Source organism: Syngnathus leptorhynchus, chromosome 7 (assembly GCF_054491065.1).
Source record: "Syngnathus leptorhynchus isolate UIUO chromosome 7, UIUO_Slep, whole genome shotgun sequence".
Classification (NCBI taxonomy): Eukaryota; Metazoa; Chordata; class Actinopteri; order Syngnathiformes; family Syngnathidae; genus Syngnathus; species Syngnathus leptorhynchus.
This window is the reverse complement of record NC_141201.1, coordinates 237,447-251,454: the sequence shown is the minus strand read 5'-3', so window position 1 is coordinate 251,454 and position 14,008 is coordinate 237,447. Positions and strand designations below refer to the sequence as shown.

The 14,008-nt window shown below is 55.8% G+C and overlaps 2 protein-coding genes across 4 annotated transcripts; one reads left to right on the top strand and one right to left on the bottom strand.

The window, feature by feature from the left end:
• Window positions 1–1,029: 1,029 nt before the first annotated feature.
• timm50 (translocase of inner mitochondrial membrane 50 homolog (S. cerevisiae)) lies at window positions 1,030–7,994 on the bottom strand. Of its 2 annotated transcripts, XR_015066727.1 has the most exons (12): window positions 7,277–7,994; window positions 6,079–6,241; window positions 5,796–5,827; window positions 4,711–4,732; window positions 3,781–3,839; window positions 3,592–3,711; window positions 3,255–3,359; window positions 3,046–3,144; window positions 2,541–2,697; window positions 2,351–2,457; window positions 1,551–2,246; window positions 1,030–1,490 (listed from the first exon to the last, which is right to left on the bottom strand). XR_015066727.1 is itself a non-coding variant. In XM_085916754.1 (11 exons), the coding sequence occupies exons 1-11, from the start codon at window positions 7,454–7,456 to the stop codon at window positions 2,148–2,150; spliced, it is 1,143 nt and encodes a 380-aa protein (XP_085772880.1). In that variant the 5' UTR covers window positions 7,457–7,994; the 3' UTR covers window positions 1,030–2,147. The 2 variants fall into 2 exon arrangements, 1 of the variants encoding a protein (XP_085772880.1); XM_085916754.1 differs by having other exon boundaries at window positions 1,030–2,246.
• Window positions 7,995–8,048: 54 nt separating this feature from the next.
• On the top strand, window positions 8,049–13,512 carry clip3 (CAP-GLY domain containing linker protein 3). 2 transcript variants are annotated; one of them, XM_085916751.1, is made up of 14 exons: window positions 8,049–8,330; window positions 9,609–9,998; window positions 10,097–10,236; window positions 10,314–10,407; window positions 10,491–10,652; window positions 10,785–10,903; window positions 10,991–11,227; window positions 11,304–11,439; window positions 11,521–11,664; window positions 11,741–11,872; window positions 11,947–12,070; window positions 12,130–12,200; window positions 12,272–12,344; window positions 12,410–13,512. In XM_085916751.1, the coding sequence occupies exons 2-14, from the start codon at window positions 9,611–9,613 to the stop codon at window positions 12,462–12,464; spliced, it is 1,875 nt and encodes a 624-aa protein (XP_085772877.1). In that variant the 5' UTR covers window positions 8,049–8,330; window positions 9,609–9,610; the 3' UTR covers window positions 12,465–13,512. The 2 variants fall into 2 exon arrangements, with proteins under 2 accessions (XP_085772877.1, XP_085772878.1); XM_085916752.1 differs by lacking the exon at window positions 8,049–8,330 and having other exon boundaries at window positions 8,820–9,998.
• The last annotated feature ends 496 nt before the right edge of the window (window positions 13,513–14,008 follow it).

The window sequence follows — 14,008 nt, the reverse complement described above, 5'->3', positions numbered from 1 at the left end:
TGCGCAAGTTGTAGGTCATCTTCCATCACAAACTTAACGCTTTGCTCAAATGCACAACGAAGTATTGTGAAATGTGACCAAATGTTGTCAACTTGGTTGATACCTTGCCGGCCGGCCGGTTCCAGAGGACGGACAGTCGTGAGGAGGACGACGGACAACGAGGCGAAGAGAGAGGAGAGCGGGATGCAGGTGTGTCGCGACGCCGCGCCGCGCCGCGCCGCGCCACGCCGCGCCACGTCACGCCACGCCACGCGAGGGAAGAAGCCCTGCTTGCTGCCGCCTAGGGAGCCCAACGCATGCGTGCGTGCGTGCGCGCGTGGGAGAAAGAAGGACGACGCGCGCCGTTGCAAACGGGCTCTGCATGCTTGACAATGCATTGAGTTGAGCCCCCGAAGATTTTGGGTTAGGAAAAGAGCAAAAGCATTTGAAAGACTCAAGCAAATTGCTAGGTGTGAAAGCGTGTAGGTGTCACATTTTTTTCTGTCGCTGCAGTTTGTCACCAGCATGACAAGTGTGTGCGTGTGCGAGGGAGGGAGGGAGGGTCAAATGGTCCTCAGTCATAAAGCATATGCCAGTGTTCCCAAGGATCACAATCAAGCGGTCAAGTGGCAGCGAGGCTTCTTTTCAAAACTTCTGAAAAGCTCCAAATAGCTTCAATTGCTCGTCGTGCCTGCAATGAGATCCGAGAATGACCTATGAAATGTCCGCACGCGTTCTCATGCATCAATTGAGATGCTCAGCTAGAATCTTGACGCCCCCCCCTCCCCTGCCCTGCCCCGCCCCGCCCCAAGCTGGAGAATAGGCAATGCAAACGTGTCGACTCCAGAAAGTTACGGTGACTTCATTGCCTGCCAGGATGACGATGAGCAAATGTGTCGTTGGCTAAATGCTAAAAACATCGCATTTTACACCCACGAGCTAATGTCTTTCTTTTTTTTCTGGGGCGCATGCGTGAGTGCAAAAACAAAATGCTAGTTGTTTTTTTTGTTGAGCACTTGGCCAACATTCTACCTATACATTCAAACAAAAACGGAGGCATTGTTTATCTGTATTTTTTTAATGTCTCCTTTGATCATAACGTGCACGTTTGCAAGTCAACGAGTTTGCCACTGAAAAAGGATGATTGGCAGCTGCACACTTGCGTCCATTCCCTTAGGACACGCTCAAGTCCAACGTGAGTGACGCTCCTTGTCCGACATGAGCATGAGCAGAAAGCCAAGTCGTGACATCATCGCTTACGAGCAGAACGCGGCCAGAGCAAAGCGTTTCGACATTCTTTTGCCTTTAACGGCATCCTTCGCACCAAACTTTACACGGCTGTAAAAGAAACCACATGCGCGAGAATGGCGGCTGACAAAACTTTACGGCCCAGAGAGCCAGCGGGATGCACGTACGCACGCACGCACGCACGCACGCCTTGGGTTCGGCAGGATTCCGGGTTGGGCTCCGCCATCCTACCAACCTGCCTGCCTGCCTGCCTGCCTGCCTGCCTGCCTGCCTGCCTGCCTGCCTGCCTGCCTGCCTGCCTGCCTGCCTGCCTGCCTGCCGGCAACCGTCAGCGCTGGCCGCTTCAAATCTGCAACGCCTTGTGCCACCGCAAATTAAGAACAAAAGGGACCCATGAAATGGAACAAAAGAAGATTCAGCAAATGTTGACATGAGCCTTCTGGCCAGACTTGACCAAATGAGAACATCAAAAGTTCCCACAGAAAATAAACGGCCTTGGAGTTTGTGACTCACTGTCTTTTTAAATGGATGTCATACACCATGTACAAATAAGTGGTGACACAATCTAAGCGGACACACAAAGATGACACGTCAAGTCGGTGTACAGAGAAAAGTTCATAAATAATAATAAAAAAAGAAACAAAAAATAGTGAGCTTCCGGCGAGCGAGCGGGCGGGCGCCTTCCTCTGCCACGGTGTCAGCCACCATCTTTGTGTGGATGGACAGTTTGTCTTTCTTGATGATTTGGCCGAGCTCGCTCGGGTAAGCTATGAAGGAGGGGCCAAGTTGGGAGCCCCGCCGATCCCATCAGACGCTGGGTTCCCTGGAAGGGGCGGGGCGGGGCCGGCCGGCCAGCCAGCAAAAGCTGCAGTGGCGCCGCAAAAAGCGTCTGATAGGAGGCCGCCAGTGTCCGCTCACGCTCACTGCTGCTTGGAACGCCAAAAGCGCGAAGCGATGGAGCCCAGAGACACGCCCGCTTTCTTCTGCTGCGACCATTCGCCGACGCGCTGCTCCTCCTCCTGCACACGCACACGCATTGCCGGTCAAAATGTTGGGAAGGAGAAGAGGGTTCGGCTGGCTTCTTCCTCTCCGCCGCCACTCAAACTCGCTAGCGTTTGCCTACCTGCGCCAGCTGCGCCTGTCTGCGCTTGAAAGCGTCGATGGGGTCGTCCTCGGCGGCGTAGTTCTCCAGCACCGAGCGCACGTCGTCCACGCCGCTCAGCGCGATGGCTGCCGGACGGAGAGCAAAAGCGGTCAGGTGGCCGGCTGGCTGGCGGGCCGGCCGGCTAACTCCCGCTAACGGGCGCTCTTACTCTTGAGGAAGTTGGCCAGGTCGTAGAGCGTGCGGTCGTCCGAGTTGCCGTCCCACTTCTTGAGCGCCACCCCGTTGAAGGGCTGCAGGCTGAAGGCTTGGCGCTTGCAGTCCACCACAATCACCTTGCTGCCGTCGCGGTTCAAGCACGACACGTCCTGAACATTGGCAGACGTGGGCATCGGCGCCTTTTCAACCCAGGCTGTGCAATCACGCGCGGGTGGAGAGGCTTGGACGGGCTCATCCGGTAGCCTCGGAAGGTCAAAAGAAAGCAAGCGGCTCCGCGCCACGTTCGCTGCCAACCCTTATTGGGAAGGACGATTTACGGCGGCTCTCGTTGACCTCGCGACAATCGCTGAGCGTGGCGCTTTGAGCGGAAGCGACCCAAGAAGAGCGCGGTTCATCAGCGCGGCAAACAATAGCAGGATACGGCGGCGGGCGCCCATCGCATTGAAAACGGCCCGGCGGGGGCGCCGCTCGCAAAATATAAAAGGTCGTGCACGCACCTTGACGTGATGTCCTTCCATGTAGCGCGTGGCGTCTCGAAAGAGGCGATACAGGACAAAGCCCTGTGGGTCGATGCCGTCGATCAAAGGGTACGCCGTCTGCGCGCGGGCAAACGACAAAGCCATGGTTGGAGCACATGGGCAAAATCAATGAAATGAGAGCCAGCCAGCCAGCCAGCCGGCCGGCCGGCCAGCCAATGTCTTCTCACCATGCCCGTCTCTGCGGTGAAGATGATGATCTCGTAGAGCGGCGCCAGCTGCTGGAACAGGTAGTCGATGCCCGGACGTTTTTTGAAGCGCCAGCCGGTGGCCAACTGGAAGCACACACCCCGTGAGCGCGCCGCTCCAAAGGTGGAAAGGGCGCGTGTGCACCCAAATGAGGCGCAATGACAAATAACCCATTGGACGCCCACCCACCAGAGTGAGGCAGGGTGCATTGGACTGGACCCCCCAACGGGCAAAAAAAATGGAAGGAAACCAAAACGCCGCCTAACCGGACGGACGCGAACGGAAGCGAGCTAAGGTGAGCGGAGCGCGCGGACGTACCGACCACTCCGGGTGTAGCAGCACGTCGGTGAGCTCTAGGACCAGCGTGTACGGAGGTTGGTAGTACGGCTCCTTCACCGGGTCCGGCAGCAATTTGGGGCTGGTGGGCTCGATGATCATCTGCAGACGGACGGACTGTCGCCATCAAAGTCTGAGGACCTCGGCCGCGGAGGTCGGCGGCCCACCCACCTGTCTGTAGTCCTGGAAGTACTTGACGGTTCTCTTGAGCTGCTGGAGCACCAGAGGCTCTGAAAGAGTTTGGGGAATATTTGGGATTGGACATCACTGCAAATAACCTGTCACACTTGCTCAAGAGGTGACCATTTGCGGCGCCCGCCGCACGGGATACGCCCTCAACCAAACGAGAGCCACGCGGATTGGAGTGGGTTTCTTAGTGCCTTGATATTTCTCAAAAAGGCTCCGTTTATGTAGGACTTGTGATTTAAAAAAACAAAGCCAAAAGTCACCGGTTATTGTGTAATCAAGTGAACAGGAAAAGAGGCAGCAGATGGAGAGAAAAACAAAGCAAAGACGGAAACAAGGGAGGGAGGGAGGGAGGGAGGGAGGGAGGGGCTGGCCAGAGGGAAAAAGATGAATGAAGGATGATAAACAGAAGGAATGCAAGTGGGAGGGGCTGAGGTGAGAGAGAGCAGGGCCACGGGCGCCAAAGCCCCACCCATGCGCACTGGCATGCGGGCTGAAGAAGGGGCTGGCTGGCTGGCTGGCTGGCTGGCTGGCTGGCTGGCTGGCTGGCTGGCTGGCTGGCTGGCTGCCTAGCTGGCTGCCTAGCTGGCTGCCTGCCTGCCTGCCTGGCTGGCTGCCTGCCTGCCTGGCTGGCTTCCCAGGCAGAGCTAAGGAAGCAAAGGGGGCGAGCACACCATCGGGGCGCTGCGCTCGGGCGCCATCTGCCGCCAACTTGGCCCTCCTTTGCAGTGCAAATGTGTGCGCGTGCATCATGTTTATGTTGCCCACATGACTAAGTGAAAACACACGGCAGGAATGTTCTGGAGGGAACAACAAGTTGAGCGCGCTGATGCAAACACATGCGCAGACACACACAAACAGTGGGTTTTTTTTCACTTTGTGTCAGCCCAACTGGCGGAAGATTTTCACACTCACCTGGGTCAAACTCGTCGGGAACCTGCGAGACAGGGAAAGGGCACGAGCGTTAGAAAAAAAATCTGGAGAGAACCCTTTTTCAAATTGTCTGCCATAGGCGCACGTGGGCCTTTTTGGCAAATTGCCGCAGAAGCATGTCCCCCTTGAGAATGCAAACCGGGGCAGGTTCTCAGCTTTGTTGTTGCTCTGTCAACAACGGCACGCAAAGTAGAAAAAAAATAAAACAGAGGCGCGAGCCAGGCCCTTTAGCCGTCGTCGGCACCTCCGCGACGCTCATCCCGGCCGGCCCCCGTCTTTGGCACGTCGGCTTAGGGAGAATGAGCTCTCCTCACTTCATTAGACGGAGCGAGCCTGACCCAAACACACCAGCGAGTCCAATTTGGGCTCACGCTGCGCGGGGGACGTCGACTGAGAAGGTGTCGACTTTGACTCGATGGTTAAAAGCGTGAAGAAGGTGGCGCAAAGCCGGCCGGGGTGAAACCGGCACGGCACGCTCCCACCAACCTGAGAAGGATTGCTGAAAAAGGGAGCGCTTCAAGTTTACGGCCGCAACCTTTGAAGCGGCAAATGGCACCGACACGCAGGTGAGATAAGTGTGTGCCGCCCAACGCTGGCTGGCTGGCTGGCTGGCTCAAGCACGCGTGACGCTCCGGCGACACGTGCTATAAGTGTGCCGAGGATGGGAAAACAATTGGCGGGAAAAAGCCACATGACGGCAATGAAATGGGATTTTCCGAGAAAGTCCAACAAGTAAATCGTCATATTTTTTGTCTTCGGGAATCTCGACGAGACGAGAAGATGAGAGAGAGAAGATGCGTTTTGACCAAGGCCCGCCTGGCCCCCGCGGCGGCAGCTTGAAAGCTGAGCAGGAAGCTTCCAGGGGGGGGGGGGGGGGGGTGCGACAAGTGTGCCCTTTGAAGAGCAGTGGCGCAATCAGGATAGTCGGGTTCTTTGATGCCTCCCGGTCCGACAGACGCGCCAATAAAAGTCCAGTCAGGCCAATAAAAGGTGTCGCCGTCACGTGTCGGCGTTGTTTTTACTTGCTCATTTTTTGGGACACTTCCCAAGTGGTGCGCAAAACCTACCAGTTTTCCTTGCTCGTCCACCGAATTGGACCCTGGAGAGGAAGAAAAGGGAAGGCGTAAATACATGAAGTGAATCCCATTCAAATTGGCTAGTGTCCTGGCGAGTGAGACCGAGTGAGGCTTGGGATTTTTGCAGCCGAGGCGACGCCCATTTTGTGAGCCACCCAAAAACAGATTCCCTCGCGACTTATCCACCCCGCTTTTCGCGCTTTCGACATCGGTGAGCGACAGCGCGGCTTTAGCGTCGGCGGCAGAAACAAGTCGAGGAGGCGCAGGTGCTCACCAAAAACGTAGACGACGGTGACGGCGCCGCCCAGGCCCATCAGCGCCGCCAACCTCAGCGCCATCTTCTTGGCATAGGCGGTGTTCTCCTTCTGCTTCTCTTCACCGGTCGCCCGCTCGCCGGCCGCGGCTTCGGCGCCCTCTGCGGGAGGAGGAGGCTGGCCCTGCGTGGCGACACCACAAATCCATTCATGTTGATCATTCACGCCGGAAAAGGAATCAACCCGACTTGAATCGCCACGTGCCTCCGATTGAAACTCGGCTTAAGATACAAAGTACAGCTACGACGATTAATCGACAATTGATCAATTATCAAAGGGGTCAATCGTTATTTGGATGAATCGATACTTTGTTCACTTTCAACTGTTTTATGGCGACTTTTTCAACTCTTTCGAATAAATGCCCCCAAAAAAGAGGGTTAGCGAGAGTGATTTTCTCTGAGTTAGTTGAACGTCAAGTGCGCCGAATGGGCAACAAGCCCAGACAAGCGATGCGGATCTCTTTGGAAGCAAAAGCTCCGTTCGATTGATTTGGTTTGCTTGATGGTGACGGTCCAACACAAAATGTCAAACGTGCGTGCGTGCGTGCGTGCGTGCGTGAAGAAGTTTGCCCTCTGCGGCTTGGTAAATGATTTTTTTGGACATCGTGTAAGTATTTCCTACAAAAAGCCATCTTCATTTGAACAGGTTTGCCCTCTGCGGCTTGGTAAATGATTTTTTGGACATCGACTAAGTATTTCCTACAAAAAGCCATCTTCATTTGAACCCCAACATTCCGGATCTACTGGGTCAAGGAGAGGCAAATCAACAAGGGTCTGCTTTCATTTGCTCCACGTTTTTGGAACCTTAGCGTAGCATACCTGAAGGAGTGGCGAAGAGAGGAAGGGGGCTGGCTGGCTGGCTGGCTGGCTGGCCTCTCCTCGCCTCGCATCTCCTCTGCTACTGACCTTCACGCCGCCGAACTCATGCGGGTGCTAAGACAACACACGCAAGGACCTCCGCGCATCACACGACGTTGCAATGTCTGTCGTCGCGCTGTCATTCATGGACAGCCATGAACCTTCCCTTTGCGTCAAGTGACAGCACTAGCCTACTAGCCTGCTAGCCCGCTAGCCCGCTAGCCCGCTCGCTCGAGGGTTCGTTCATTGAAACGCGTGAAATAAGCTAACGACGTTGGCATATCCAACGCGCCTCCCTCACCTGACTCTGCTGTCGGAGCCGCTCCTGGAGAATCGCCTGGGCCAGACCTGTCGTACCGCCATGCCCGGCCGGCTGCTTGTCCGTGGACAGTGTGCGAGCGACGTCCGCCGCGGCGCTCCGAAAACTGAAGAGGCCCCGGCTCGCTCGTACACACATGGGGAAGACACACGTAGCCGACATCTTGGATGGCAGTTAGCGCCGCGAACGTCCTGCCCTCCCCTTCCCTTCCCTTCCCTTCCCTTCCCTTGCCTTCGCTTCGCCTCCTTACTTCCGTCGCAAAAGAAAAGGTCAAATCCACACGATTGGCTGCGGTTGTGAGTGACGGGCGTCACCACCTCTCAGCGAGGGCAAAGCGCTCAATGGGGCTTTACTGCTTGCTTTACTGGCCAATCAGAAGCAAGAAGGAGTTTGCCCTTCTCTTACGACACAATTCGGCCATGTTGGTTGAGGGCGAATCCCCAAAGTGATTACAGTGTTGCTTAACTTCGCACACTTCATATTATTATTACTATAGTACAGCAATACATTGATATTATGATCAAATGTCAATTTCTATTACGGGACTATTTATTCCTTCCTGACGGTCTAATTGTGAATCCAAAATAAAACCAGAAATGATCCTCTCAGGCAGATGATTGGTTTCTTAAAGCGACACCAACAAACCCAACTGCTCGCTACTTATGTACAGCCAGCCAGCCAGCCAATTGTTCTTCTGGTTATGACGTTGTACGTGCACGTCACAAGTTTGTTTCTTTACATTCTGTCAGCTCATTTGAAGAAAGAGAAAAGCTACTGAAATGCTTACTTTTCAATATATATTTAAGAGCGAGTGTGCGAGAGAGCGAGAGAGCGAGAGAGAGAGAGAGAGAGAGAGAGAGAGAGAGAGAGAGAGAGAGAGAGAGAGAGAGAGAGAGAGAGAGAGAGAGGGACCGAGAGTTCCAGCATCATCGCCATTCACAACCATCCTCCTCCTCAGCATCATCATCATCATCATCGTTGTTTATCTGACCGCGGATCGTACGTCACGTTTTGGCAGCAAGTGGCTTGTCTTCAGGTAAGATAAAGGGATAAATCGATAAAAAGAAAAAAAAAATCAACTTGATTTTTTTTTATACATATCTCTTTTTTCCTTAAATTCACTGATTGGTGTGCGCCTTCGGCATGTTCGTTTGCGCGGTCACGACGATGGAGGGGAACGCAAAGGTGTTGATGAATGGCAAAAAATGTCGTTGCTTTCGCGTCTTGTAAAAACAACATTTGTTCTGATCATATCGTCCGTCGTCCGTGCGTGCGTGCGCAATTGTTTACCAGCTGCGCACGTTGGCCTTCAAAGCGTCTCGTTTACAAATGTTTTGTTCGCCATCGAAATCATAAACTGATGAAGATGACAAGTTTGCACTCGGATTTGTGCGAGCGATGCGCTTTTGTGTTATTTGCTGCGACGTTTTGTGTGGATGCAAAATGGAGGCTGGCTGGGGGGACGGGGTGTGTGTGTGTGTGTGTGTGGGGGGGGGGGGGGGGAAGCCACGGCCTCCTTGCTTGTGGACCACAGATAGCTACCGACATTACACACAGGACGCGCATATGAATGTCTAATAATAAAATAATAATAATCTGCACGTGATCCACCTGCTTTGGTATCCATTTAGGATGCTAAATGCAAGATGGGTTGCTTGAGGCTTGGGCTACACGTGACCTGACGAGTGTTTCGAGATACGTTCGTCCATTTACATTTTTAGACGTTTGCTATTTCTATTTATTTCTTGCTTTGACTTGCCTATGCAAACTTGCCAGGAACTGAACGCTAGCAGTGAAATCATTTCAACTCTTTTCACAATAAGCAGCAAATTGGTGAAAAATGGTTTTCTCAAAAATGCCTTTAAGATGTTTAAAGACACTCCCTGCTGAAGTTTAGTGTTAGATGTAGATTGCACCGTGGGCTGACTCCATTTGCTAAGTGCACTGCTGACTTCCAACGAGGAGCTGTAACAAAGCTTTCCAACACTGTCGTAGGCGGTCCATGATTCTTCAGCTTTTGCCGCCAATCTGCCAATTTTGGGGCCGATCGGATTAAAAAAATACTCAGTGACCGTGAACATTCCAATTGAAAATGAAAAACTGTCGTTTGAAATGTGTGCTTAGCTGCATCGGAAACCTTTGATCACTAGAGGGTGCTAAAACGCTGGCCGTCTCGAAGTCGCCAAGTGCCGCTTTGACTTGCTTTTAGTCAGACTTTTTGGAAGCCAAAGCAAGGCGCCGTAAATAATGGCAGTGGACAATGATGGCTGACGCATAAGATGATGAGCGGTGCTGACTTTTGTGTGGCTCGCAGCCATGACCAAAGAGGAGAACCTGGAGATGCAGGAGAAGGAGCGGCACGACCGTGACGAGCAGGAGGACGACAGGGTCCAAAGGGAGGAGGAGGAGCTGACAGAGGAGGAGGAAGAGGAGGAGGAGGAGGAGGAAGACGAGGAGAGAGCAGAAAATGAAGACGGGGAGAGAGCAGAAGATGAAGACGAGCGGGCCGAGCAGCGCCGGGACGACGAGGAGCGGGAGGAGGGAGGACAAGGACGGCGGCCGGCGGCGCTCCACGAGTCGCCGGCCGGAGAGCCCGACGAGAGCCAGCTCCAGTCTGTGTCCGCGCTCCAGAGTCCGGTCCGCGAGACCCGACGTCGGGCCGTGGTGCACCCCTCGGCGCAGGCGCCCCTCCCCAAAGACTACGGTAGGCCCAGCTCAGCACCTGCGTCGGTTCCGTTGCCTTAAGCTAAGGCCGAACGAAGCGTGGCGCTAACCTCCACTTTGCCTTTCTGGGCCGTCCAGCCTTCACCTTCTTTGACCCCAACGACCCGGCCTGCCTGGAGATCCTCACGGACCCCCGGACCAGCATCCCGGAGCTCTTTGCCATCGTGCGCCAGTGGGTTCCCCAGGTGCAGCACAAGATCGACGTCATCGGCAACGAGGTGAGAGTCCGCCGGCAAAGTGGCCCCACTCTGGGCTCTTTTACAAGCGTGCTCGTCCGTCGGTGTGCCTTTGTCAGATTTTGAAGCGGGGTTGCCACGTGAACGACCGCGACGGTTTGACCGACATGACGCTTCTCCACTACAGCTGCAAGGCGGGCGCGCACGGCGTAGGTGGGTGAAAGCAGGCCGCTCGGGCCAGGCCTTGAGCTCGGGCGCTTGCTACTTGGCCGTTTTGGTTGCGTGCGTGCGCGCAGGCGACCCGGCGGCGGCGCTGCGCCTGAGCGACCAGCTGATTTCTCTGGGCGCCGACGTGAGTTTGAGGAGTCGCTGGACCAACATGAACGCGCTGCACTACGCCGCCTACTTTGACGTTCCGGAACTGGTCCGAGTCCTGCTCAAGGCCGCCAATCCCAGAGGTAGAAGCGCTGCGACTCCTCTTGCGACTCCTCTTGCGACTCCTCGTGCGACCCGCGCGACTCCTCGTGCGACCCGTGCGACCCGTGCGACGCCTGCGGGTCAGCGGGCTAGCAAAGTCCTTTGTGCGCCAGTTCTCAACTCCACGTGCAGCGACTTCCACTACGGGACGGCTCTGCACATCGCCGCCTCCAACCTGTGCCTGGGTGCGGTCAAGTGTCTTCTGGAGCACGGTGCCAATCCGGCCGTCCGGGTCAGAACCTGATCTTCTGCTCTTGATGCAAAAGTCCAGACGAGGCCAAAGGCGGCAAGGAAAAAGGAGTTGTCTTGTTGTGCGCAGAATGAGGAGGGGCAGGTCCCCGCCGAAGTGGTGCCCGACCCCATGGACATGAGTCTGGACAAGGCCGAGGCGGCCGCGGTGGCCAAAGAGCTGAAGCGAGTGCTTCTGGACGCTGTCCCGCTGAGCTGCCACCTTCCCAGAGCCACGCTGCCAAACTACGACAACATTCCCGGAAACCTGATGCTGTCCTCGCTGGGCATGAAGCTGGGCCAGCGGGTGGTGCTGGATGACATGAAGGTCAGACGCCGCCAGCCAGAGGGTTAGCGTCGCGAGACCGGCCAGCGGGCGTCCTCATCACGGCTTGCGCTTTCAGGCGGGGACGCTCAGGTTCTGCGGTACCACAGAGTTCGCCAGCGGGCAGTGGGTCGGCGTGGAACTGGACGAGCCGGAGGGAAAGAACGACGGCAGCGTTGGCGGAGTTCGCTACTTCATCTGCCCGCCCAAGCTCGGTCAGAGCTTTCGCCCGCCGCCGGCGCCGCCGGTGACTGACTGTGGCTTGACTGGCCTTTTTTTTCCTCTCCCTTGTACAGGGATCTTTGCGCCGGCGTCAAAGATCTCCAAGCCTGCGGAAAAGAACATCTCCTCCGTCACCTCCACCCCTCGGACCCCCCGCCGGGACCTGGCTTCGCGCCTCGCTGGGAAGACCAAGAAAGACAAAGACAAGAAGGAGAAAGGCGAGAGCAATAAATCCGCTCTGGAGTCGAGCGGGACCGATAAACCCAGGTGTGCTTTTGCGCTGTGCCTCGGCAGCCCGCAAGAAGAAGGCGTCGGCCGTCGGTCCCCGAGCGGAAGGACTGGACGCCCAGGTGGGAGATCGGGTCCTGGTGGCCGGCCAGAAGAACGGCATCGTGCGCTTCTTCGGGAAAACCGACTTTGCGCCAGGTCAGAAGAGGGGACTTTGGGGGGGGGGGGGGATTTGCTCAATTTGCACAGTTCACTCCATTTTCACTCGGCAGGTCTGTGGTTCGGTGTGGAGCTGGACCAGCCCACGGGCAAACACGACGGCTCCGTATTCGGGGTGCGCTACTTCAGCTGCCTGCCCAAGTACGGCGTGTTTGCGCCGCCCTCCCGGGTCCAGAGGTGAGCTGGCAACACCCGCCTGCTGTCAAGTCAGGTGCGCTGACTTTGTTGTTCTTCAGGATGGGAGGACCTAAAGAAAACTCACAGAATGAGGAGATGTCCACGGTGAAGAAGGTCCACCAAGTCACCAGTGAGTATCCCGACTCGTGAACCGACTGGTCTGGCGTGAGCGCCGCTGACATTTTGGGCCTTTTGCCGCAGTGTCTCAGCCCAAGCGCAACTTCAGCGCCGTTCGCTCGCCTAAAGATCTGACCTCCGAGAGCTCCATATCCAGGTAAGCGCGTGGGAGCGCAAAGCCGAGGCACGGGTCGCTCCTTTCAACGTCCTCGTCCGCTTCAGGTTGCTCTTCTGCTGTTGGTTCCCGTGGATGCTGCGAGCCGAGATGCAATCCTAAAGGCGTGCGTGCGTGCGTGCGTGCGTGCGTCCTCCTACCTACGGCTGTGGTGGTCCGTCCGAGCAGCCCAAACTCCCGTCCCACGCTGTCAGCTCACGTGTCTTCTCCAGTCTTTCCTTACACTCTTCTTGAGTGCCTTGTCCATCGGATGTTGTGCGTTCCCGCTGAAGAAAGTCTCGCTGCCGCCGGCTCGCACTCGGCTGACGACTTTAGCTCGTCACGCCGTTTTTCTTTTGAGCTGCAAAAGCGGCCGCTCGCTGGCTTTTGTGCTTTGCGTTCATCTCTTGTAGCTTTTGTGGTCTTTCGCTCTGCTTCTGTTTGTTTTTCCAAGCCATCTCACCGAGCCGCGCCATACTTTGAACCGGGAAATTGTTTGCAATGTGACAAATCGAGCAAATTGTCGTTTTTATCTGTCGGACGGCGAGAACGAGAAGGTTGTCGGCAGCTCCGTTCTCTCCATCCGTCAGATTGTCGATGGCGGAAGCGTTTGTAGACTTGATCCAAATGGTGTTGATGAGCAAGCAGCAAAAGTGCAAAGGGAGCCCAAACCTTCTTTCAAGCAGTCTTTCTTTGGAACATTGTCAACTTGGAGCAATGCCAATCAGCATGTTTCTGAAGGCCCCTCCTCGTTTGCGGCTGTGGGGCGACGGCACACTCGGGTCGGCCGGCCACACACTTGGGCTTCCGTATTGTTGCACATTCACTTGCGCTCGGTCTCCAACTAAATCCACCTTGCGACCTTCGAGTGGACACGAGTTTGCCTCAAGAAAGCGGTCAGTTGGACAAAAGCGCTCCCGTGAATAATTGTCAGCGAGTATGGATGAGCCGAAAAGCCGCGGGTCTGGTCCGACTAAGCTCAAAACGACATCACCGTGACGTCACCAAGTGTACTTTTGGCCGTACTTCTGCATGCTGTGTACTGTTGCCTAGATGTTCTTTCTCATCTTGTCATTAGCATGGAAATGCATCCCATAATAGGAACAAGTGCTGTCTGTCATTTGGTCTATAGGATACAAAATAAAACATTGGATGTTGGGTTTCTTTTTTATTACCTGTCACTTCTTTTGGCTTGTTTTGGGCGGGCGGAGGCCCGGGGCGGAGGCCCGGGGCGGAGGCCCGGGGCGGAGGCCCGGGGCGGAGGCCCGGGGCGGAGGCCCGGGGCGGAGGCCCGGGGCGGAGGCCCGGGGCGGAGGCCCGGGGCGGGGCTGGCTGACGATGCTGTGCCGGCCGAGCGAGACCAGACGAGATGAACGTTGCCTCCCGGACGGACGGCTTTGCTTTGCTTTGCCTTGCCTTGCCTTGCCGAGCGGACGTTCACACCGGCTTCTGGGAAAAGGAACTCGTTCATTCAACTTTGAAGGAAGGCAGGCAGGCAAGCAGGCAGGCAGGCAGGCAGCCACGCAGGCAGGCAGGCAGGCCATCCAGTTCGGGTTAGGCCGCTGCGTTTGCTGCGTGATTGCGTGTTGAGCGCGGGAAGCGTGCCTTTCGTGCCGCGCTCACGTGTCTGCGGGCGGCCTCGTCATCCCTGATACCGTTAATACATT

Coding starts and splice junctions, on each gene's coding strand:
- timm50 (XM_085916754.1), bottom strand. CDS start 7,456: ATGTCGGCTACGTGTGTCTTCCCCATGTGTGTACGAGCGAGCCGGGGC. Junction 3,840..4,710: donor TCCCGACGAGTTTGACCCAG/GTGAGTGTGAAA, acceptor AAACTCTTTCAG/AGCCTCTGGTGCTCCAGCAG. Junction 2,698..3,045: donor TGGAAGGACATCACGTCAAG/GTGCGTGCACGA, acceptor GCCAATGTTCAG/GACGTGTCGTGCTTGAACCG.
- clip3 (XM_085916751.1), top strand. CDS start 9,611: ATGACCAAAGAGGAGAACCTGGAGATGCAGGAGAAGGAGCGGCACGAC. Junction 10,904..10,990: donor GTGCCAATCCGGCCGTCCGG/GTCAGAACCTGA, acceptor TGTTGTGCGCAG/AATGAGGAGGGGCAGGTCCC. Junction 12,345..12,409: donor TCCGAGAGCTCCATATCCAG/GTAAGCGCGTGG, acceptor CGTCCGCTTCAG/GTTGCTCTTCTGCTGTTGGT.